This window comes from Gracilinanus agilis, chromosome 6, assembly GCF_016433145.1.
Source record: "Gracilinanus agilis isolate LMUSP501 chromosome 6, AgileGrace, whole genome shotgun sequence".
Taxonomy (NCBI): domain Eukaryota; kingdom Metazoa; phylum Chordata; class Mammalia; order Didelphimorphia; family Didelphidae; genus Gracilinanus; species Gracilinanus agilis.
Window position 1 is genome coordinate 215836302 of NC_058135.1, and position 18617 is coordinate 215854918.

Sequence of the window (18617 nt, forward strand, 5' to 3'; positions counted from 1 at the left end):
CAATAGATGTTTTTCTTGCAAGTACAACACACCATGACAAAGGCCAAAACCAGGTCAGCAAACACATTATGTAGCCTGGACTTCCTGTCTAGAGAAACTGGCTCTTATATCATAATCTAAAATACTTTTTTCATCTAAATTTAGGGGGAAATTATCTAAAGCAATGAGCTCACAAAGGAAGCATCATGATCTACTAAGAAAAAGAATCCCTGGATTCAAGAGTCAGAAGATCTGGGATCAAAACCTAGTTGTTCTATATTTGTATGAAGGGAAATAAAGGGGGGATAAATGGGTTTTTTTCTTTCTCTCATATCTTTACAATGCCTTCAGCTTTTAATTCTTCTGGGAATCAATTCCTTCACCTATTATGTAGGTGGTATTTAGATATTTTTAGGGTCCTCTGAGTCCTGGTCCTTCCCCTTACTAATTATGTGACCTTGGGCCAAGCACATCATTCCTCTCAGCCTCTCTCTATTTTCCCATCTATAGAATGAAGATAATAGCTTGTAGTATAAGATTGCTAGAAGGGTCAAGTGTGACAATGCATATAAAAGTGACAATCATTTAGAAGAAGCAACCTAAGTCATTACCAACTCAAACTCCTTATTTTACAAATAAGGAAATAGAGGTAGAGTGGGGAAATGAAATATACAATGTTCCAATTCCCATCTATCCTTTAAGGAATCATGCAATTCCTATACATGCTTAACAACCCAGAATCAAGGGTTGTCTGAATCATAAAGTTTTCTTTCATTCCTTTTCAACTGGAAATGACTTCTCAACTTCCTGTGAATCAATATTACATTTTATACTCCATGTTGCACATTTTCATATTGTAGCATTATGATATTTATGAATTCCAGAGTTAGAACAGACTATTGAGGTTTATAGGATTCAAGGATTTAGAGCTAGAAGGGACATCAAAGATAATGGAGCCCAATTCCTTCATTTTATGAGTGAGGGAAATTAGGAAAATTACTTTTCCAAGGTCACATATGCCATGAGTTTCAGAGTGGGAGCCTTCTAATTCCAAGTCTAGTGTTCTTTCCAGTATACAATGCATCCTTCTAGGTTATGTAGTTCAGGGGTTCTTAACCTAGAAACTTTGAACTCATCGGCTTTATAAATATATATATATATATAAGATATAGATAGATACACACATATATAATTGTATTTTGATATAATTGGTTCCCTTTGTAACCCTGTGCATTTTATTTTATTAATTTAAAGATATTTTCAAGAATGGGATTAATAAGTTTCACTAGACTGACAAACAAAACCATGACACAAAAAGGGAAGAATCTGTACTCTAACATGAGAAAACATCATCAAATTCTGTTTAAAGATTTTTAATGAAGGGGAACCTTTAAACTCAAATAGTTTGTAGATCTATGAGAATACAAGTACATAAAATTATAGCGAGTTGAGGACATTAAGGAAGGCTTCACAGAAGAAATGGCATTTGACTTTGCCCTAAAGAGAATGCAAGGATGCCAAGAGGCATCCAGAGAGAACTTAGTAGTCTTGAAAATGCCAAAGATATCAATTAAAATGTACTTTGAAGAAGGAAGGGAAATATATAAGATTTGGAGTCAGAAGACCTGGGCTGAAATATTTCCTTCATAATTTACTACTAGTGTTCCCTTGACAAAGTTACTTCCTTTCTCTGGGTCACATTCTATTTCCCAGTTTTAAGCAGCAAGTTTCTTATTTACAAAATGAAAAAATAGTCTAAAGAGTAAATTACAACCATTTGGCCACCTATTTCATCAAATGAAAAATAAGATTATTGAACTCAATAAAGATTACTTCTAATTCTATCATCCTTATCCCATGAGAAACCAATTAATTCCCAAGAGCCTAATCCACTTTTGGACAGCTCTGGTTAAAGAAGTTTTTCCTTCCATCTGGCTGAAACTAGCCTAATAATTTCCACTTACTGCTCCTAGCTCTGCCCTCTGGAGACCAGCTGAACAAATCTAATTCCTCTTAGAATATCAGTCCTTTAATTATTTGAGGACAGTTAACATGCCCTACCCACCACGTCGTCTCTTCAATGTTGTCTTGGCCCATGTCTTAGCTAAATTCTCCATTTGATTTTAAGTCCCTAACCACTAAGGACGATTCATCTTGAGAATAGTGTATCTTTCATCTTTAAATCCATAACACTTAGTACAGTACCTTGCCCAAAATAGGTATTCAATAAATATATGTGAAATTAAAAGGATTCAAATTATCCAGTACAAAGGAAGTCAGTCAAAATGGCACTTAGCAATATATATAAACACCCACCTCCCAGGAGGTTTATGGCATCTTGAATACTAACAAAGACCCATTAATATAATCAAAGCCAAGATGAAATATAAAACCAATTTTGGAAGAAAATAACTCAAGGAATCTATAAATTCCAAACTAAAGAAAAATGAAAAAAGTAATTCATTACTGATTTAGGTCATCAATCGGAACAAAGCTAATTTCTGTCAATTATTCCTCAAGAGATAAAAAGCAAATTCTGGGTACTACGGGCCATAAGAGAATTCTCAAATGTATATATGATGGACTGAGGTGCCCTGTGGAGTCCCTGTTGACTGGGCTGGTCTCTGGGGCTTTTAGTTCCACTGATCTATTTCCTCTGGAATTAGCCAGCAGCAAATTGGTCACTGGCATGGTCTCAATCAGAGGAACAGGATGTGACAGATTGGGTTACTCCCAATGATGGCTAGCTACAGCATTCATTTCAATAAATCAAACAGAAATGCCTACGAGTTCTTTGGAAGGCTGTGACCTCTTCTCATATGCTACAGCTGAATGATTCAAACTCCAGGCAACAGAATTATCACAAGGCTCACCTTGCCAATCAGGAGAAAAGATCTGCATGAAAAGTAGTTGAACCTGGGTCATATATTTCAAACCATGCATTAATTAACTTAATACTTTACTATATCAGGGAAAGAATTCTATCAATCATTTGAACAGTGAGAGTGCTTCTTCAGGGGCAACTGGTCAGTACAATGAATAGAGAGCCAAGCCTAGAGTTGGGAGGAGTTGGGTTCAAATCTGGTCTCAGACAATTACTACTTGTGTGACCATTGGCAAGTCACTTAGCCCTCATTGCCTAGTCCTGGTCATTTGGTCTTAAGAGTTTTCCTGAATCAGGAAAAAAGAGAAAGAGAGGGAGAAGGAGAAGAAGGAAAGGGAGAGGGAGAGGGAGAGGGGGAAGGGAGGGGGAGGGAATGGAAAAGGAGGAAAGGGAAGGATAGGGGAGGATAGGGAAGGAGAGAATAAGATAGGGGAGGGATTTGTACATATAAGTTAGCATCAATGGAGGGCCTTGACCAATAGAATATTCTCAAATAGTGCCTAATGCTCTAGTTTTATTATATCATTAATGCTCCCTTCCACATATGAACAAAATCTTTTATGCTGTTGTTCAATGAGCTTTCATATACATTACCTCAACTGGTTTAACTTTATACTTTGACTGAATGTTGTGAAAGTTCCTTCAGGGTATTACCTCTATCCAACTTATCTTTAATCTCACAAAGCACTTAGTGTGAGTAATAATAACAATACTATTAAAAACAGTACACTTACAGAGCATTTTAAAGTTTATAAAGTATATCCCAGAGGTTCTGAGACAAATAATAAAGATTTTTTTTTTTTGTATTTTAGAAGAAAGGAAAAGGATTTGCTGAAAGGGTAAGTGATTTGTCCACATTCGTGTGGCTTTTAAGTAGCAGAGGCAGTTTCAAACTGAGGTCTAATGACTCATGTCCAGTACATTTTCTATTATGACACACTCCTTCTCACCACAATGCCTTATATAGTGTGGTGATGTGGAAAGCCAATTTGAATCAAAGGACCTAGTTCTTCAACTTACTAACTTTGTGACCTTAGTCAAATCACTTAATATCCTGAGCCTCAGTTATTTCCTCTATGAAGTAAGGGGATGGCACAAGATAAACTCAAAATTCCTTCCAGATTAAAATTCATGATCCTATAATTTGTTGGCATAGCACAGGTGATTTATTGTTGCTGTTCAGTCATCTTTCAGCATTGTAGGTCTCTTCACGACTCTATCTGGGTTTTTCATGGTAGATATACTAGAGTGTTACCATCTCCAGCTAATTTGGCAGATGACAAAATTGAGGCAAAGAGGGTTAAGTGACTTGCTCAGGGTCACATATCTAATAAGTATCTGAGAGTGGATTTGAACTCAAAAAGTTGAGTCTTCCTGAGTAGACCCAGTGTTCTATCCACTACTCTTCAGGTGACTAATAATTACATAACTGAACCCCATTTTGTCAACAGATCTAAGGTTAGAATCTTTCTGCACTTTTCTGTTTTCTTGGCATCACAAAAAATGTGAAAGTTGGAGGACCCTCAAAAATAATCCTTACCTGACTAAGAATTCTTTCTATATCATCTATCCACTGCTTGAAGATCCCTAGTGAAGGGTAACTCAATAAGTTTTAAGAGTACTCATTCTTTTATACACAGAGATGGATATACTGTGGCACAATCAAATTTAATGGACTTCTCTACTAGCAGCAATGCAATGATCCAGGACAATTCTGAAGGACTTATGAGAAAGAACGTTATCCACATCCAGAGAAAGAATTGTGGGAGCAGAAACACAGAAGAAAAACAACTGCTTGATCACATGGGTGTATGGGAATAGGTTTGGGGAACGTAGACTCTAAGCAATCACCCTTGTGCAAATATCAATAATAAGTTAATAGATCTTGATCAATGACACATGTCCAACCCAGTGGAATTTCTCATTGGCTATAGGAGGGAGGTTGGAGGAGGGGAGGGAAAGAACATGATTCATGTAACCAAGGAAAAATATTCTAAATTGATTAATTAAATAAACTTTAAAAAAATTAAAAAATATAAAAATAATCCCTTTATAATTTGGTATTTCACCTAATAAAATAATTTAGTTATTATTTCATTAAAAAAAAAGAATACTTATTCTTAGGTAACAACCAGGTAGATGAGTGGGTTGAGCATCAGTTCTAGAGATGAGATGTCCTCAGTTCAAATCTGGCCTCACACACTTCTTAGCTGTGTGATTCTAGGGAAGTCACTTAACCCCCATTGCCTAGCCCTTAACACTCTTCTGCTTTGGAATCGATACACAGTATTGACTCTAAGATGAAAGGAAAAGGTTTAAAAAAAATATCTGTTCCACTATCAGACAGCTCTATTAGGAAGTTTCTCTATTTTTTTTCTCTTGTGAACTTCCCAAATAACAACACTTATATGAATTTTAAGACATTTTCTGCAATTATAGAATCATGGTATTTTCAAGCTGGAAGGAACCTCAATAATTTCTCCTCTTCTGCCATCTTCATTTTACAGATGAAGAACCTTAGACAAGTTTATGAGGTCATAAGGGTAGCAAGTAGCCAGTCAAACTCAGTTCCTTCATAAAATCCACTGTCCCTTCCAGGGCAGAGTTACTCACTTGAAGTAATATACTCAGGAGCTTTTCCAGGACTCAGTGGCACAGCTTCTTCATAATAGCCTTCTGGGAGAGAAGATGTTGGTAATGGTGGAGGCCCACTGTCTGGTGGCTAAATGAGAAAAACAGAGTCAAAGTTTATTATAAGGCCCAGACATAAGTCAGTCATTTCTGAGGAAGTTCAGTATTCATCAAGGAACTTGTCAATGTTAAGTCCTTCACTGCTTCCTGCCAGGAGAATATCTTGCTATTCCACTAAATTGTACGCTGCTCCTTGAGGACAGGGACTGTTTTTCGTTGCTGTTGGGGTTTTTTGCTTTCTTTAGTATCCTCAGAACTTAGCATAATGTGTGGCACATAACAGGGACTTAATGTTTTTTGACTTGACTATGAAAGAATTATTTGATTTATAAGCTTTCTAATATTCTCCACTACCTCTTAACCTTGTATTACTAAGGCAAGTCACTTGCCTTAATAACAAATAACATAAAACATCAAGATAATAACTAAATAAAAAAACAATAACAAGTTATAAAAAATAACAAAATAACAACATCAACAACAAAATCTCAGAACCAGAAGGTAACTTCACAGATTACAGAGATGAAAGGGTGCTAAGAAACCATTCTGTTCAATCTCCCCATTTTACAGAAAAAGAAAATGTGGTCCAGAGTAAGGACAAGTCTGGCTCATGGGTAAAAAGTAATTGAGCCAATATTTAGACCCAGTTTTAAGTGCTGGTTACAGAAGAAAGCAGTGGAGTGGAAGGCACTGACAGCTGCAATCTCCTTCTCTGGGCATCCCAGCAAAGTTCAGGAGACAAGGCAATGTGATCTACTGTGAACAGCTTAGAAACAAGAACGGCAAGTAGATCCCCACCTAAGAGTCAAGGATGTAGACCAGTGATTCCCAAAGTGGGCGCCACCGCCCCCTGGTGGGTGCTGCAGTGATCCAGGGAGGCGGTGATGGCCACACTTTTTTTGTATTACATTCTATTCTGAGTTCAATAAATAGTTTCATAATTTCTAGGGGGCACTAAGTAATATTTTTTCTGGAAAGGGGGCAGTAGGCCAAAAAAAGTTTGGGAACCACTGATGTAGACAAAAACAACAGCAACCACACAAATGCTGTTGGCTCTTACTAGTCTCTAAAGCCTGATGCCAGTGGTTTTCTTAGCATCTCCCACCTCCATCCCCAGAATGACCTTGTAGGAGTAGGGGACTTAACTACCATTATCCATTTTTTCATTAAAATTCTTCCCAAAAGATGTAGACTCTAAGGGATCACCCTAGTGCAAATATTAATAATATGGAAATAGGTCTTGATCAATGGCACACGTAAAACCTAGAGGAATTGCTCATTGGCTATCGGAATAGGGTGGGAGGAGGGGAGGGAAAGAACATGAATCATGTGACCATGGAAAATATTCTCAGTTAATTCATTAAATAAATAAACTTTAAAAATAAAAATAAATAAATTCTTCCCAAAAAGAGACACCACTACCTCCTCCCACAATTACCTCTTCTGAGACACTGACATTCTTGTGGCCAAGAAATCTTTTTACAATGGCCCATCTCCCCACTGGAAGAGCAGCTACCCTTCATTTTCCTCATAAAAAGAAGGGATAATTCAGTGTCCACCACCTGCATGAGATTCTCTCCCTATACTTGAAGACAGCAATCTCTCTTCCACCCCCAGGCTTCTATTCCCCCTACTTCATAGAACTTCAGTTTCTTTGGACTCTCTTCACAAGGCCCCTTTCTCAGACCTTTAATCATCATATTTTCTTCTCTGGTCTAGCTCCAAACCCTCCACATCTCCCTCCAATTATGAAGTCCAAAATGGTCCACAATACACTGTACTCAGCACTGAGTAGGAGGCCAGCTGCCTATTTAAAATTCATTCTTACACATCTGGGAAGCTGTGTGTTCAAATGATATTCATTTTCATAGCATTTTAAGGTTTATTACATAATTCTCTCATGAGAATCCTTTGAGGCAGGTAATTTAAGAATTATCTCCCAAACTGAGGTCCAAGGAAGTGAAAGGTGCTGAATGTCAGATAACTAATAATAATAGCAGTTTACATTCATTTGACATTTATTATGTACCAGATACCATACTTTACAATTATTATCTCATTTGATTTTCACAACAACTCTGGAATATAGGTGCTATTATCATCCCCATATTACATGCATGGAGACTGAGAAAAATAGAAGCTAAGTGACTGGCCCAGTAAGGGTCATAGATGCAACTGAATTAGAACCCAGGTTTCTTGATTCCAAAACCAAAACCCTTTCCACTATGCCAGAATGAATCTCTAATTCAATTAATAAGAAGGAATAAATTTTCACCACTTTTGGAATTGAAATATTCTCATTCTTCATATGTATCCCCAATTTTACAAAAAGGATTCATAAAATGCTGATAAAAACTGGCATGAATATATTGCTTTAAGGTTAGCAAAGCACTTTCCAAACATTATTCCATTTAGCCTCACAACAACTCTGGGAGGTAAGTGTCATTCTTATCCCCATTTTACAGAGGAGGAAACTGAGACAGAGGTGAAATAAATGTGTAGAAAGCATTTCAGACCAAATCTGACCTCTAGACTTCTTGACTACAGGTCTAGAGCTCAATCTATTTGTGCCCACTTGGCTGCCTCATAATCAAAAAGTATAATGATCACCCACTGTGTTAAATGTCAGTACTCTGCTAGACTCTCCTGCTGGGAAGATAGATAAATGAGACCCAGTGCCTACTGGCAATGGAATGTACTTAAGATTGTTGACAGCCCTTCAGTATTTAGAAGATGGAGAAGAGAGTAAGATTTGCTTAGCTACTAATGAGCTGGTGAGATCTCTATCCTATGAGTTTTGCCCATTGAATATATGCTCTGGGTGGGAAGATGAACAAGGTATTATCTCAGGTCTTTTCTAATGCTAAGATTCTATGATTCCCAAGGTAATTGTAATCTAATGAAGTGGCTAAATAGGTGTGATCTAAGGGGCACTGCTTTATCTCATTTGATCCTCAGAAAACTAAAAGGTAGGATAGTAAAACCATTACTGGTGTAGTAATTATTATTAATATTTACAATTCTAGGAATAATTGTAATTAGTAATAGCAATAATTATATTATGTACTGTCTAATAAATAATATATTTATGTTATTAACAGTAGGTAGTATGTAATAAATAATACATTTATATTATTGATTATTGTTGTTATATTATGTAACAAATAATATATTTATGTTATTAATAGTAATGATTATTGATTCTTCATTAATATGTTGTATAATGAATGATATATTAATGATTGTCATTAGGGTGAGTAATATTTATTAATATAATTCTAGTAATAATTATTATTACTCCCATTTGAAGATAAGGAAAGCAAGACAGTGATAAAGAGATTGTATCTAAGAAAACAAAGCTAGCAAATGGCAGAGATAAGACTAGAACCCAGGCCTTTGGATTACACCTTCAAACCACCAAACATTACAATCTATCATATGATTAGAATTACTCTGATGACGATGTTGTGGGGTCTTTTCCACCTCTAATTCTCTTATTCTCTTTCCTTTCCATATTCTGCTGTAACCTTGGGGGTGTAACATCATCTCAAACTCTTGACATGAACAACTCTGTGTTCACTAGCTGAACCCTAGGCTTGAATTTATCATTAGAGTGTTTTTGTTGGCTAAGCACATGAAACAAAAATTAATATTTTTTTCTTAAAAAACTTGAGTTTGACCATAAGGTTCTTAAACACTTAAAGAAAAATAAAGAGTTTTAGTTTTGAGGGTTTTTTTTTTTTTTCAAGAAAAGCCTGACCTTTTCTTTTCCTTTGATCCAGACAGAATGGAGACAAATGACAAAGCACAAAAATTACTAAATTATCTTTGTATTAACTGACAGATGTTTCTAAATGTTGAGATAATGCTAAAATGGAAATTAAATGTGTTCTGTTAAAAAAAGTTATTACTATGTGGTAGCCTCTTTTAAGGTCAACGTGTTCTAAGAAGCTAGTTTCTTAAGAAATTTTTCTACTACTAGTGGTTAGAGGAATCTTTTTCTAAATCTCAAAATGATATCTGTGGTTTTAAAAGCCTCCTTTTCAATCACTCAACAATTATCTATTAAGGGTGTACTATGTGCTGAGCTCTGTGCATGGCACTAAAGAAAAAAGAAAAAAAATCAAACTACCTATTGTCAAACAGTATATATTCTACTGGTGCCAAACAGCATGGAGAGATATGAGGAAACTCAAAATACATGTATATAAAGCAATTTCCAAAGAAGGGGGAGGCAAATAACAATTAGAGATGGGTTACAAATTAGGAATGAACAATCTACAATTGTCTCCATTTCTCAATTGAGGTATATGCTTCATCATCTTTTGCCTGGATTATACCAAAGCATTCCAAAATCCCATGCTATTTTTGTTGACAAAGTAGAAAGATAGTGGTCAAATTAGGTAAATTGGGATTTGGTTAGGTCTGGACCCAAAGGGCAATCATTGATGGTTCAGTATCAACTTGGAAAGGAAGTCTGTAGCTGAGTGACACAGGGATAACTCCTTGTCCCATACTATTTGGTATTTTTATCATTGACTTGTCTGCAAGCATAGATTGGAGTATTATCCCATACATTTCAATTGGCTGTAGAAGATAATCTAATTAAGCAACTTCAGTTTATAGTCATTGTTTTATGGCTCTGTATAACTATATCCTCTGTATATAATTCTATTAGGTAATCAGTATTTTAATGCTAAATTATAATCAATGGCAAATAATTCCAATTATTAATTTACTGTGTAGAAGAATAGAGTATGCTTAAAATTAATAATAGAATTCTCTGTAAATGTCTTTGCCAAGGAAAGTCTGTGCATGCCTTCAATGTCTTGGAATATATCCAGGAGTTTCTGAAGCTGTTATCTCATTTGACTCTGAAGCTACAAAATAACATTGGCTATCTTCATAATTACCATACATGGAAAGGAAGGGTACAAGACATGACAAGATCTGACAGTTTTGCCAAAAAAAAAAAAAAAACCCAGACTTTCTTGTCAAGAAAGTGCCCGGTTCTCTTGCTAAGAAAAACCTCAGACCTTCTTGTCAGGAAAGTGTCCAGCCTTCTTGACAAGAAAAACCTCAGACCTTGTCAAGAAGATATTTGGCCTTGAAGGGAAGATCTGACCTTCATAAGAAAAAATTCCACCTGGCAGACCTTCTAGCCAATGAGGTATCATGCCTCCAAAGGGAGAAAAACAACCTTCTTGCCAAGAAAGATCCCACCTGGCCAACTTCCTCTAAACTGAATTTTTGATCTCTCTCAGTATATATATAAATGTAAATATAAATATAAATATATGTGTATATATATATATCCCTCTCAGTTCAAAGTTCAGTGTCTCAGGATGCTGGTAGTCTGTAGACCATAAGTTTTTATGAAATGTACATTTACAATAAATTCTGTTTTGCTCAGAAGCTTGATTCCAGTATTTGTTAATGGTTACTGAAGGATAGTTATTACACTAAATTACAAAATTGGAAAGTAAAAAGATTTTCAGGTTAGGAATTAGTGCCAAGCTGAATAAGATGAATTAAAACAGAGGTAAATTGATCATTGAGAAAAATCTAACAGCTGGGTTCAAAAAATTAACTTTACAACAGCAAGACAGATTAGGTAAAGGATTAGGCAAAACTCAGTGAGACTTTTGGACTTAGTAAAATAAGACAACAACTTATTTGCATAGGACCCAAGGTTTCAAAGGGCTTTGAGTTCCACATGAGTCAAAAGTATGATATGGCAATCCAAAAAAGCTAAAGAGATCCTGGGGTACATTAACAGAGTTAGTATCCAGGAATAGGGAGGTTGGGAATACTATATTCTAGCTGGACTAGATCTAGAGCATTGTAAAATATCAGTTCCAGGTACCAAATTTTAGAAATGTCTTTGAAAACCTAGAAACCACCTACAGAAGGGTGACCAGGATAGCAAAAAACCTTGTGATCATGCCATAAAACAGTGGTTCCCAAACTTTTTTGGCCTACCGCCCCCATTCCAGAAAAAAATATTACTTAGCGCCCCCTGGAAATTATGAAAATATTTCTTGAACTCAGAATAGAATGTAATAGAAAAAAAAATGTGGCCATCACCACTCCCCTGGATCGCTATAGCACCCACCAGGGGGCAGTAGCACCCACTTTGGGAATCATTGTCATAAAAGGACTGGTTACCTGGACACGTCAAGATTTGAAAGGTAAGATAGTTTTCTCACAGCTGTTATGGTGAGGAAAGATTAGGCTTGATTAGATTAGACTATACTAGGGATATATCCCAAGGAGGATATTGATAAAAAATTAATCTCCATATACATCAAATTATCTGTCTATCTATCTATCTATCTATCTATCTATCTATCTATCTATCTATATTTTTGTCTGTCTATCTCTTTTTACTTAAATCTACATGGATATATCTAGCTATATACAGATATCAATATCTGTACTTCTTGTGTCAGCAAAGAATGGGAAACAAAGTAGAGTTAAATCAAGTGGAAAATATACAAATAGTAGGATAGGAATGTAACAATATTATACAAAGAAAAAGAGAAAATAACAGGAGATGATACAGAGCAATGGAAATATATATGAGTACAATAATGGCAGTGAAAAGAACAACCACCACAAAAAAAAAAAGTGAATGTAACAAAATTAAAAGGAACAAGAGATGTGAAAAGACAGCCTCCTACCCCATTCCTTAGCAAGGATGAGAGAGTCACAGGTGTAGAGCATTGTATATATTTAGAGACTTTCTGAAATATTAATTTGTTTTGCTTTGTTTTCCCTCGTCTTTTTCTTTAAAAATACTTACATATGCTGGCTATCTGGGAAAGAGGATGGGGAGGAGTATTGGGAGAAATATTGGCAATATGAAAAGAATATCAACAAAATTATATACATATATTCATCTCCATATATATATATATATATATATATATATATATATATATATATTAACTCTAATNAACCCTTGTACTTCGGTGTATTGTCTCATAGGTGGAAGATTGGTAAGGGTGGGCAATGGGGGTCAAGTGACTTGCCCAGGGTCACACAGCTGGGAAGTGTCTGAGGCCAGGTTTGAACCTAGGAACTCCCGTCTCTAGGCCTGACTCTCACTCCACTGAGCTACCCAGCTGCCTTTGTCTTTTTCTTTAAAAAATACTTACATATGCTGGCTATCTGGGAAAGAGGATGGGGAGGAGTATTGGGAGAAATATTGGCAATATGAAAAGAATATCAACAAAATTATATATATATATATATATATATATATATGTATAAATTCATCTCCACTGGTAATCAGGACTCTACTCCTACATATCTTCATTCTAATAGTTGAGTCTTTGCCTATTCTTACCAGAATACAAACCTTCATGACACTTCCTGGTCCTTGCCAAAACCTGTGCCACATATTACTCTGCCCAGTCTCCGTACCCTTTTTAGCACCCCTTAATATTTATATTTGTTCTCTCCCTCTCTCTCTGCCTCCTCATTTCTTCCCAACCCCCCTACCTCTCACTGGCTCTTGGTGCACAACACCACACCCCACAGTCTCTTCCTACCTAGATAGATATCTGAAATATGTTTGTTTTAAGACTGTTATTCTGCAAACGTTGGGGTGGGGGGAGTGGAAGAAGGAGGAAATGAAACCCAAATGGTGCTTGTCTGGATGAGCCCCCTTTGGTGCACCGGCTGCTTCACTGAGTTGGGCGGGACGACATGGATGGCCAAAGTCAACACAGATGGAATCCATTTTGGAAATGAACTGGGTCTCAATTTTTGAAATGCTCTCTCAGCACTTGCCTCTGACTTTGTACAACCAGCATGGTAGATATATGACTTTGGCTATGAAATAAAAACACAACCTTCTGAAAAGCACAGGACTCCTTTCCAAAAAACATTTCTATAATCCAAGTGCATTTGGGGGGAGGTCTATTCTAGTCTCTCTTTTTATGGGCAAGGTAGCTTACAACTGAACATGTAAATGCCTCAATACACCACACTGATGAATGACATGGTTAGAAGGGTTTGGAAAATTCTACATCTCCCTAATCCATTGGCCTGTCCCAAAGTGTCCTTAAAATGAATACTATATCATCATTATAATGAATAATAATTTTGTCTCACGATATGAAGAACTAACAGGGACTTCTCTGGCAGTCCTCTTCTAAGTCAAGTACTTGCCTATGAAAAAGGAAGAAAAAGAAAAAAGAGGTAAAGAGGTCAAGAAGGAGGGGAGCAAGAATGAGAAAAGAATAAGGAGAAGAGCAGATGGAGAAGGAAATCATGGAAAGGGGAGAAGGGTTGTTTGACAAGACAGTAGCCCTTGAATTAATCAATTTATTTAATGACTACTCACTACATAAATAAGATAGAAGCATCATAATACAAAAATAACAAGCCTCAAAGGCAAGCAGACTAAGATCAGAGACTAGGTCCAGGTCCTGTATCTCCCACAAGTTGGCTGGGTAACCCTACCTAAGTCAGCTCAATTCTTTAAGTTTGTTCGCTCATCTATAAAATGGGAACGATGACATCTGAATTGCCTTGCCTACAATTCTGTTGTGAAGCTTAAATGAATAGTTTACAGAAATGCTCATACACAAAGTGCCTCTAAGCTAGTGTTATGGTCATCATCATGCCCGTGGTCACAAGGGATCAATCCTAAGTGTCAGAAAGCCAGGATATGAACCCAACTTTCCTGATGAGAAGACTGACGCTAACTCATCATAATACAAGAGGTCAGAATACACCCGGAGTCCTACAGGGCCCCACACTTTGAAATGGCCAATATTCAAGTGAAACAACTTCTGAGAGTCTCTCTCTTACTCAAGTGTGATGCCATGGAGATAACCCTGAATTTGTAGTCACAGAGAACCCTTTCCTGGCTATATGGCCTTGGGTACCAGACCAATGAGAGAAATGAATTTAAGACCTGAAAAATGCTTTATTCAAAATAATTTTGTGAAGGAGATAATACAAATATCCAGGTGCTATTATCCCCATATAATAAGATAAAGAAACTGAGACTCAGTTTATTTATGGTCACACAGATCATAATGATAAGAGTCCCTGTCCTCTTGATACCAAGTTTCAATATTTCCCACTCCATCCTGATGTGTCCAGGCCTTCCTTTAATTATCTCTCAAATGAGGGAGTGGGACTGAGTTAGGCTCTAAGAATCTTTATGACTCTGAATCCTATGATCTTCCACTCTCCTCTGCCTTTAAGCAAGCATTTTAAGCCTCCAGAAAGTTTCTAAGGTTTGTTTTTGTGTTGTTTTTTTTTTCAGGGAAATCAGCAAAGGGAAAGCAACTGGAGTTTAAAAGCCTCTCTCTTCTCTACTCTATCGATTCTCTTTTTTTTCACTGGCTGCACACTGGCATAAATAGGTACTAGTCATGGCTTTGAATCTACTTTCCTATACTAGGCATGTCACAAAAATGATGATGGGCAGCTAGGTAGATAGAGTGTTGGACCTGGAATGAGGAAGATTCATCTTCCTGAGTTCAAATCTGGTCTCAGACACTTCCTAGCTGTATGATCCTGAGTAAGTCATTTAACCCTGTTTGCCTCAGTTTCCTCAGCTGTCAAATGACTAGAGAGGGGAATGACAAATCATTCCAGTATCTTTGCCAAGAAAATCCAATATGGAGTCACAAGGAGAGGGACATGACTGATCAATAACAAGGAGGCTTTCATTTGCATTGGACAGGACTAAAAAACAACTGGGACAACAATGCCAAGAACTCTGGGATAATGCTCTAAGAGTAATAGGATAATAGACTAAATATCAAAAGCCTGGGTTCAAGTTCTGCCTCTAAGTCTCAGTTTCCTCAATTGTAAAATGGGAATAATACTTGATATTCCCTCCTAGGGTAGTGAGAAAAGCATATTACAATACTAAAGAGCTAAAGCAAGATTGAACTTCATTTTAGAGACAAAGCAGTTTCAAGTTGTTTTGAGTAAGCATACCTCAAAGGATGTCCTCCTATGGATGGCATCCAAAAGGAAAGCAAAGGAAAGAGAATCCCAGACTGTGGCAACAGGATGGAAAGAGGAGTTTCTGCTGCCACTGGGCCATGGAGCTGAGGCAGCTGTTTTGCCAGTCTTTCATCTGTGAAACACCCATGTACAGACTGTGGTCAGTCTCTCTCCCTCCAATGGTAATATCTTTGAGGCATCATCAAAATTTAGGTCCTCACAGGAGTGAATAGTTATGTGAAGTTGAGGAAAAGCTAAGAAAGTTCACTCAACACTTCCAACCTTCTGGCCCTCACTGAAGTAAACACACACATTTCCACCCACATACTCCAAATTCCTTTCCTGAAATCCACGGATGAGAGTCAAGTTTCAAAAAAGTAAAATTGTTGGATGGATAGATAAATGGATGAGCGGATGGGTAGATGGATGAACAGATGGATGGGTGGGTAGATAGATGGCCTGGAAGCATGAACAGGAAGCAGTGAGGTACAGCAGAAAGAGTGCTGGATTTCAACTGAGAGGATCTAGATTCCATTTTCAGTTATTACTGGTATGATCTTGGACAAGTCACCAAACAATTCTAGGTCCCAGATTCCTCACTCATAAAATGAGGCTGGATGATCTCTAAAGTCTCTTCCAATTCTAAATCTATGACCCTATATACAACCTAGTGTGCTTAATCTAGAGCTAAAATAATAATAGACCACACTCATTCTGAGACAGACAATAGCTACTATTTGCAACTAGTCCAATGAATTGAATATTATTTAAATAACTGGAAGGAAAGCAAATATTTTTGGGGAAGGCTGAGTATTTCAAAAGGTAGAATAATTGAACATAGGAAACTACTAAATGATTCTTTTGTCATCTAAATTTTCTATAATATGCAAGTCATGAAAGTCCTAAAAGTAGAATCCTGAGGTTCTGGATGATGTTTTCAGAGTATTAAGACAATAGACTCAGGTCTTGGCTGAAGGCCTCAGTTTGCTCCACTGTCAAGTGGGGATAATATTCCTACCTGAAAGGATTGTGAGAAAAGTATATTATAACCCTAAAGCACTAGAGAAATGGTATTTATTGTAGAAGGCACATTAGAGGTAAGGATAGGAACCAGATCGGTGGTTTCACTGAAACAGAGAACTCCAAGATGAGGAAATTCCCTCTGCCCATTTGGTATGGTACCTTTACTGCAATTCAGAAAGTTGCCAAGAACAAAACTAAGAGGTTAAGCAACTAGCCCTAAATCTCATAACTAGTCTGGGTGAGAGGTCAGGCATGACTGACATCCTCTGGTTCCGAGCTCTCTCTCCATGCAAGTAAAATAATATAAAACATGTTCTATAATCACAAAACACCATAATAATAACTTCCTATGAAAAGATGAAGACAACACTATCAAGGAAAAGCCAGCCCATTCTAAGAATCTGTGGGCAAATTAGAGCCAATACTAGTAAGAACATCAAAAAATTAGAAGAAATATTAAAATAAATTATACAAATATTGAATTTCTAGTGTGTATAAGATACTGCACAAGTGTGCATACACAGTCAAAAACAAATGATCAGGGGGTGGGAGGTGCCTCTGTGGATTGAGAGACAGGTCTAGAGATAGAAAGTCCTGGGTTCAAATCTGACTTCAGATACTTCCTATCTGTGTGACCTTGGGCAAGTCACTTAACCCCATTGCCTAGTCCTTAACACTCTTCTGTCTTTGAACCAATATACAGTATTGATTCTAAGATGGAAGGTAAAAGTTTAAGGGGGGAAAAGTACACTTCACCAGTTCCCTCCCTAAAGTACAAAAAATATGATAATCAAAAGGGTATCTAAACAAGAATTACCTGAATGCAAGAGAAAAACAATGAGTATTTCCAAATTCAATCTAGGGTCCCTAGTACTTTATTTTGCATTCCTCAGATTTTAGCCTGTAGCTCTTTCTTTCTAAGACTAGACTCCCAGCTCCGTGGAGACAAAGGATGCCTAGCACTGTGTTCTAACTCACAGCAGTTATTTCACAAATGTTTATCATTTGCTGATAAATAAAAGTATAAAAACTTCCCCAAAGCATTAAACATCAAGGAAATCTTTGTGGAAAAAGAAAAGAAAGAAAAGAAAAGAAAGTCTTTGTCCCAAGCTCTGACCAGAACTATTATCCCAGCAGGCAGAAGGCCTGACCAGGATTTTCATTTACAAGCTGGTTACAACAGTTGGCTCCTTTTTCTAAAGGATGTCTTATAATGTGTTACAGAAGGACATTGTTGTTATTTTGAATTAAAAAGAAGGGAAGAAAAAAAAATCCAACATTGAGATTTCCAAGTCAGAAAATAAGCTTCACGACTGTGGACAAATATCTCTGAGGATAATATTATCGGAATTCAGTCTTTCATAACATTGTAAAAAGGAAGAAATGATCATCTATGTAATGTGATTACCAAACTTTAAAGCACTGTATAAATGTCAATAATCAGCCAGGCCACATACTAAAACTTTAGTTGGTACCTCCCACCTATTTATACTGGTACTTAGAGTTGTGGCAAAGAACTGTAAACTGAAGAAATGCCCCTCAAATGGCAATGGTTCAACAAATTATGGCATATGATGTAATAGAATAAAAACATAAAAAATAATAAGGGGGTGGCTCAGAGAAACCTAAAAAAACTTTTGTGAATGGACACAGAGTGAATTGAGCAGAACCAGGAGAATAATTTATACATTAACAACAGCTTCAACACTTTAAAGAAAAACAGCTCTGAAAGATTTAAGAATTCTGATAAATGAAGTAACCACAATTCCAGAGGAAGGAAACCACCCACCTCCTTAGAGTGGTTCAAAATGAGGTACGAAATGAGACACATTTTTGGACATGGAAAATGGGTGGATTTGCTTTGCTCTGCTATGTTTATGTATTACAAAGACTGCAGGGTTTTTTTTTTTTCTATTTTTTTCCTTAATGGGGCTTTGGGGGAAAGTAAGCAAGAGGGTTGCCAAAATTTTCAAAAAGAAGAAAAAAGAGAGGGTCACTAAACTATGTTTTGAACACCCAGAAATGAAAAAGTTCAAAAAGAAATAGACAGGGAGGCAAGCTT

At 36.7% G+C, this 18617-nt stretch overlaps 1 protein-coding gene across 1 annotated transcript in view; it reads right to left on the minus strand.

Annotated features, from left to right (window-relative positions):
• The window catches only part of AFAP1 (actin filament associated protein 1), a 147577-nt gene that overhangs the window by 119933 nt on the left and 9027 nt on the right, over positions 1-18617 (minus strand). Inside the window, exons 3-4 of the mRNA XM_044681768.1 lie at positions 5477-5585; positions 4404-4450 (exon numbers count right to left, since the gene is read on the minus strand). Of these exons, the coding sequence (XP_044537703.1) occupies positions 4404-4450; positions 5477-5585 (156 nt within the window). The remainder of the gene's footprint in view (positions 1-4403; positions 4451-5476; positions 5586-18617) is intronic.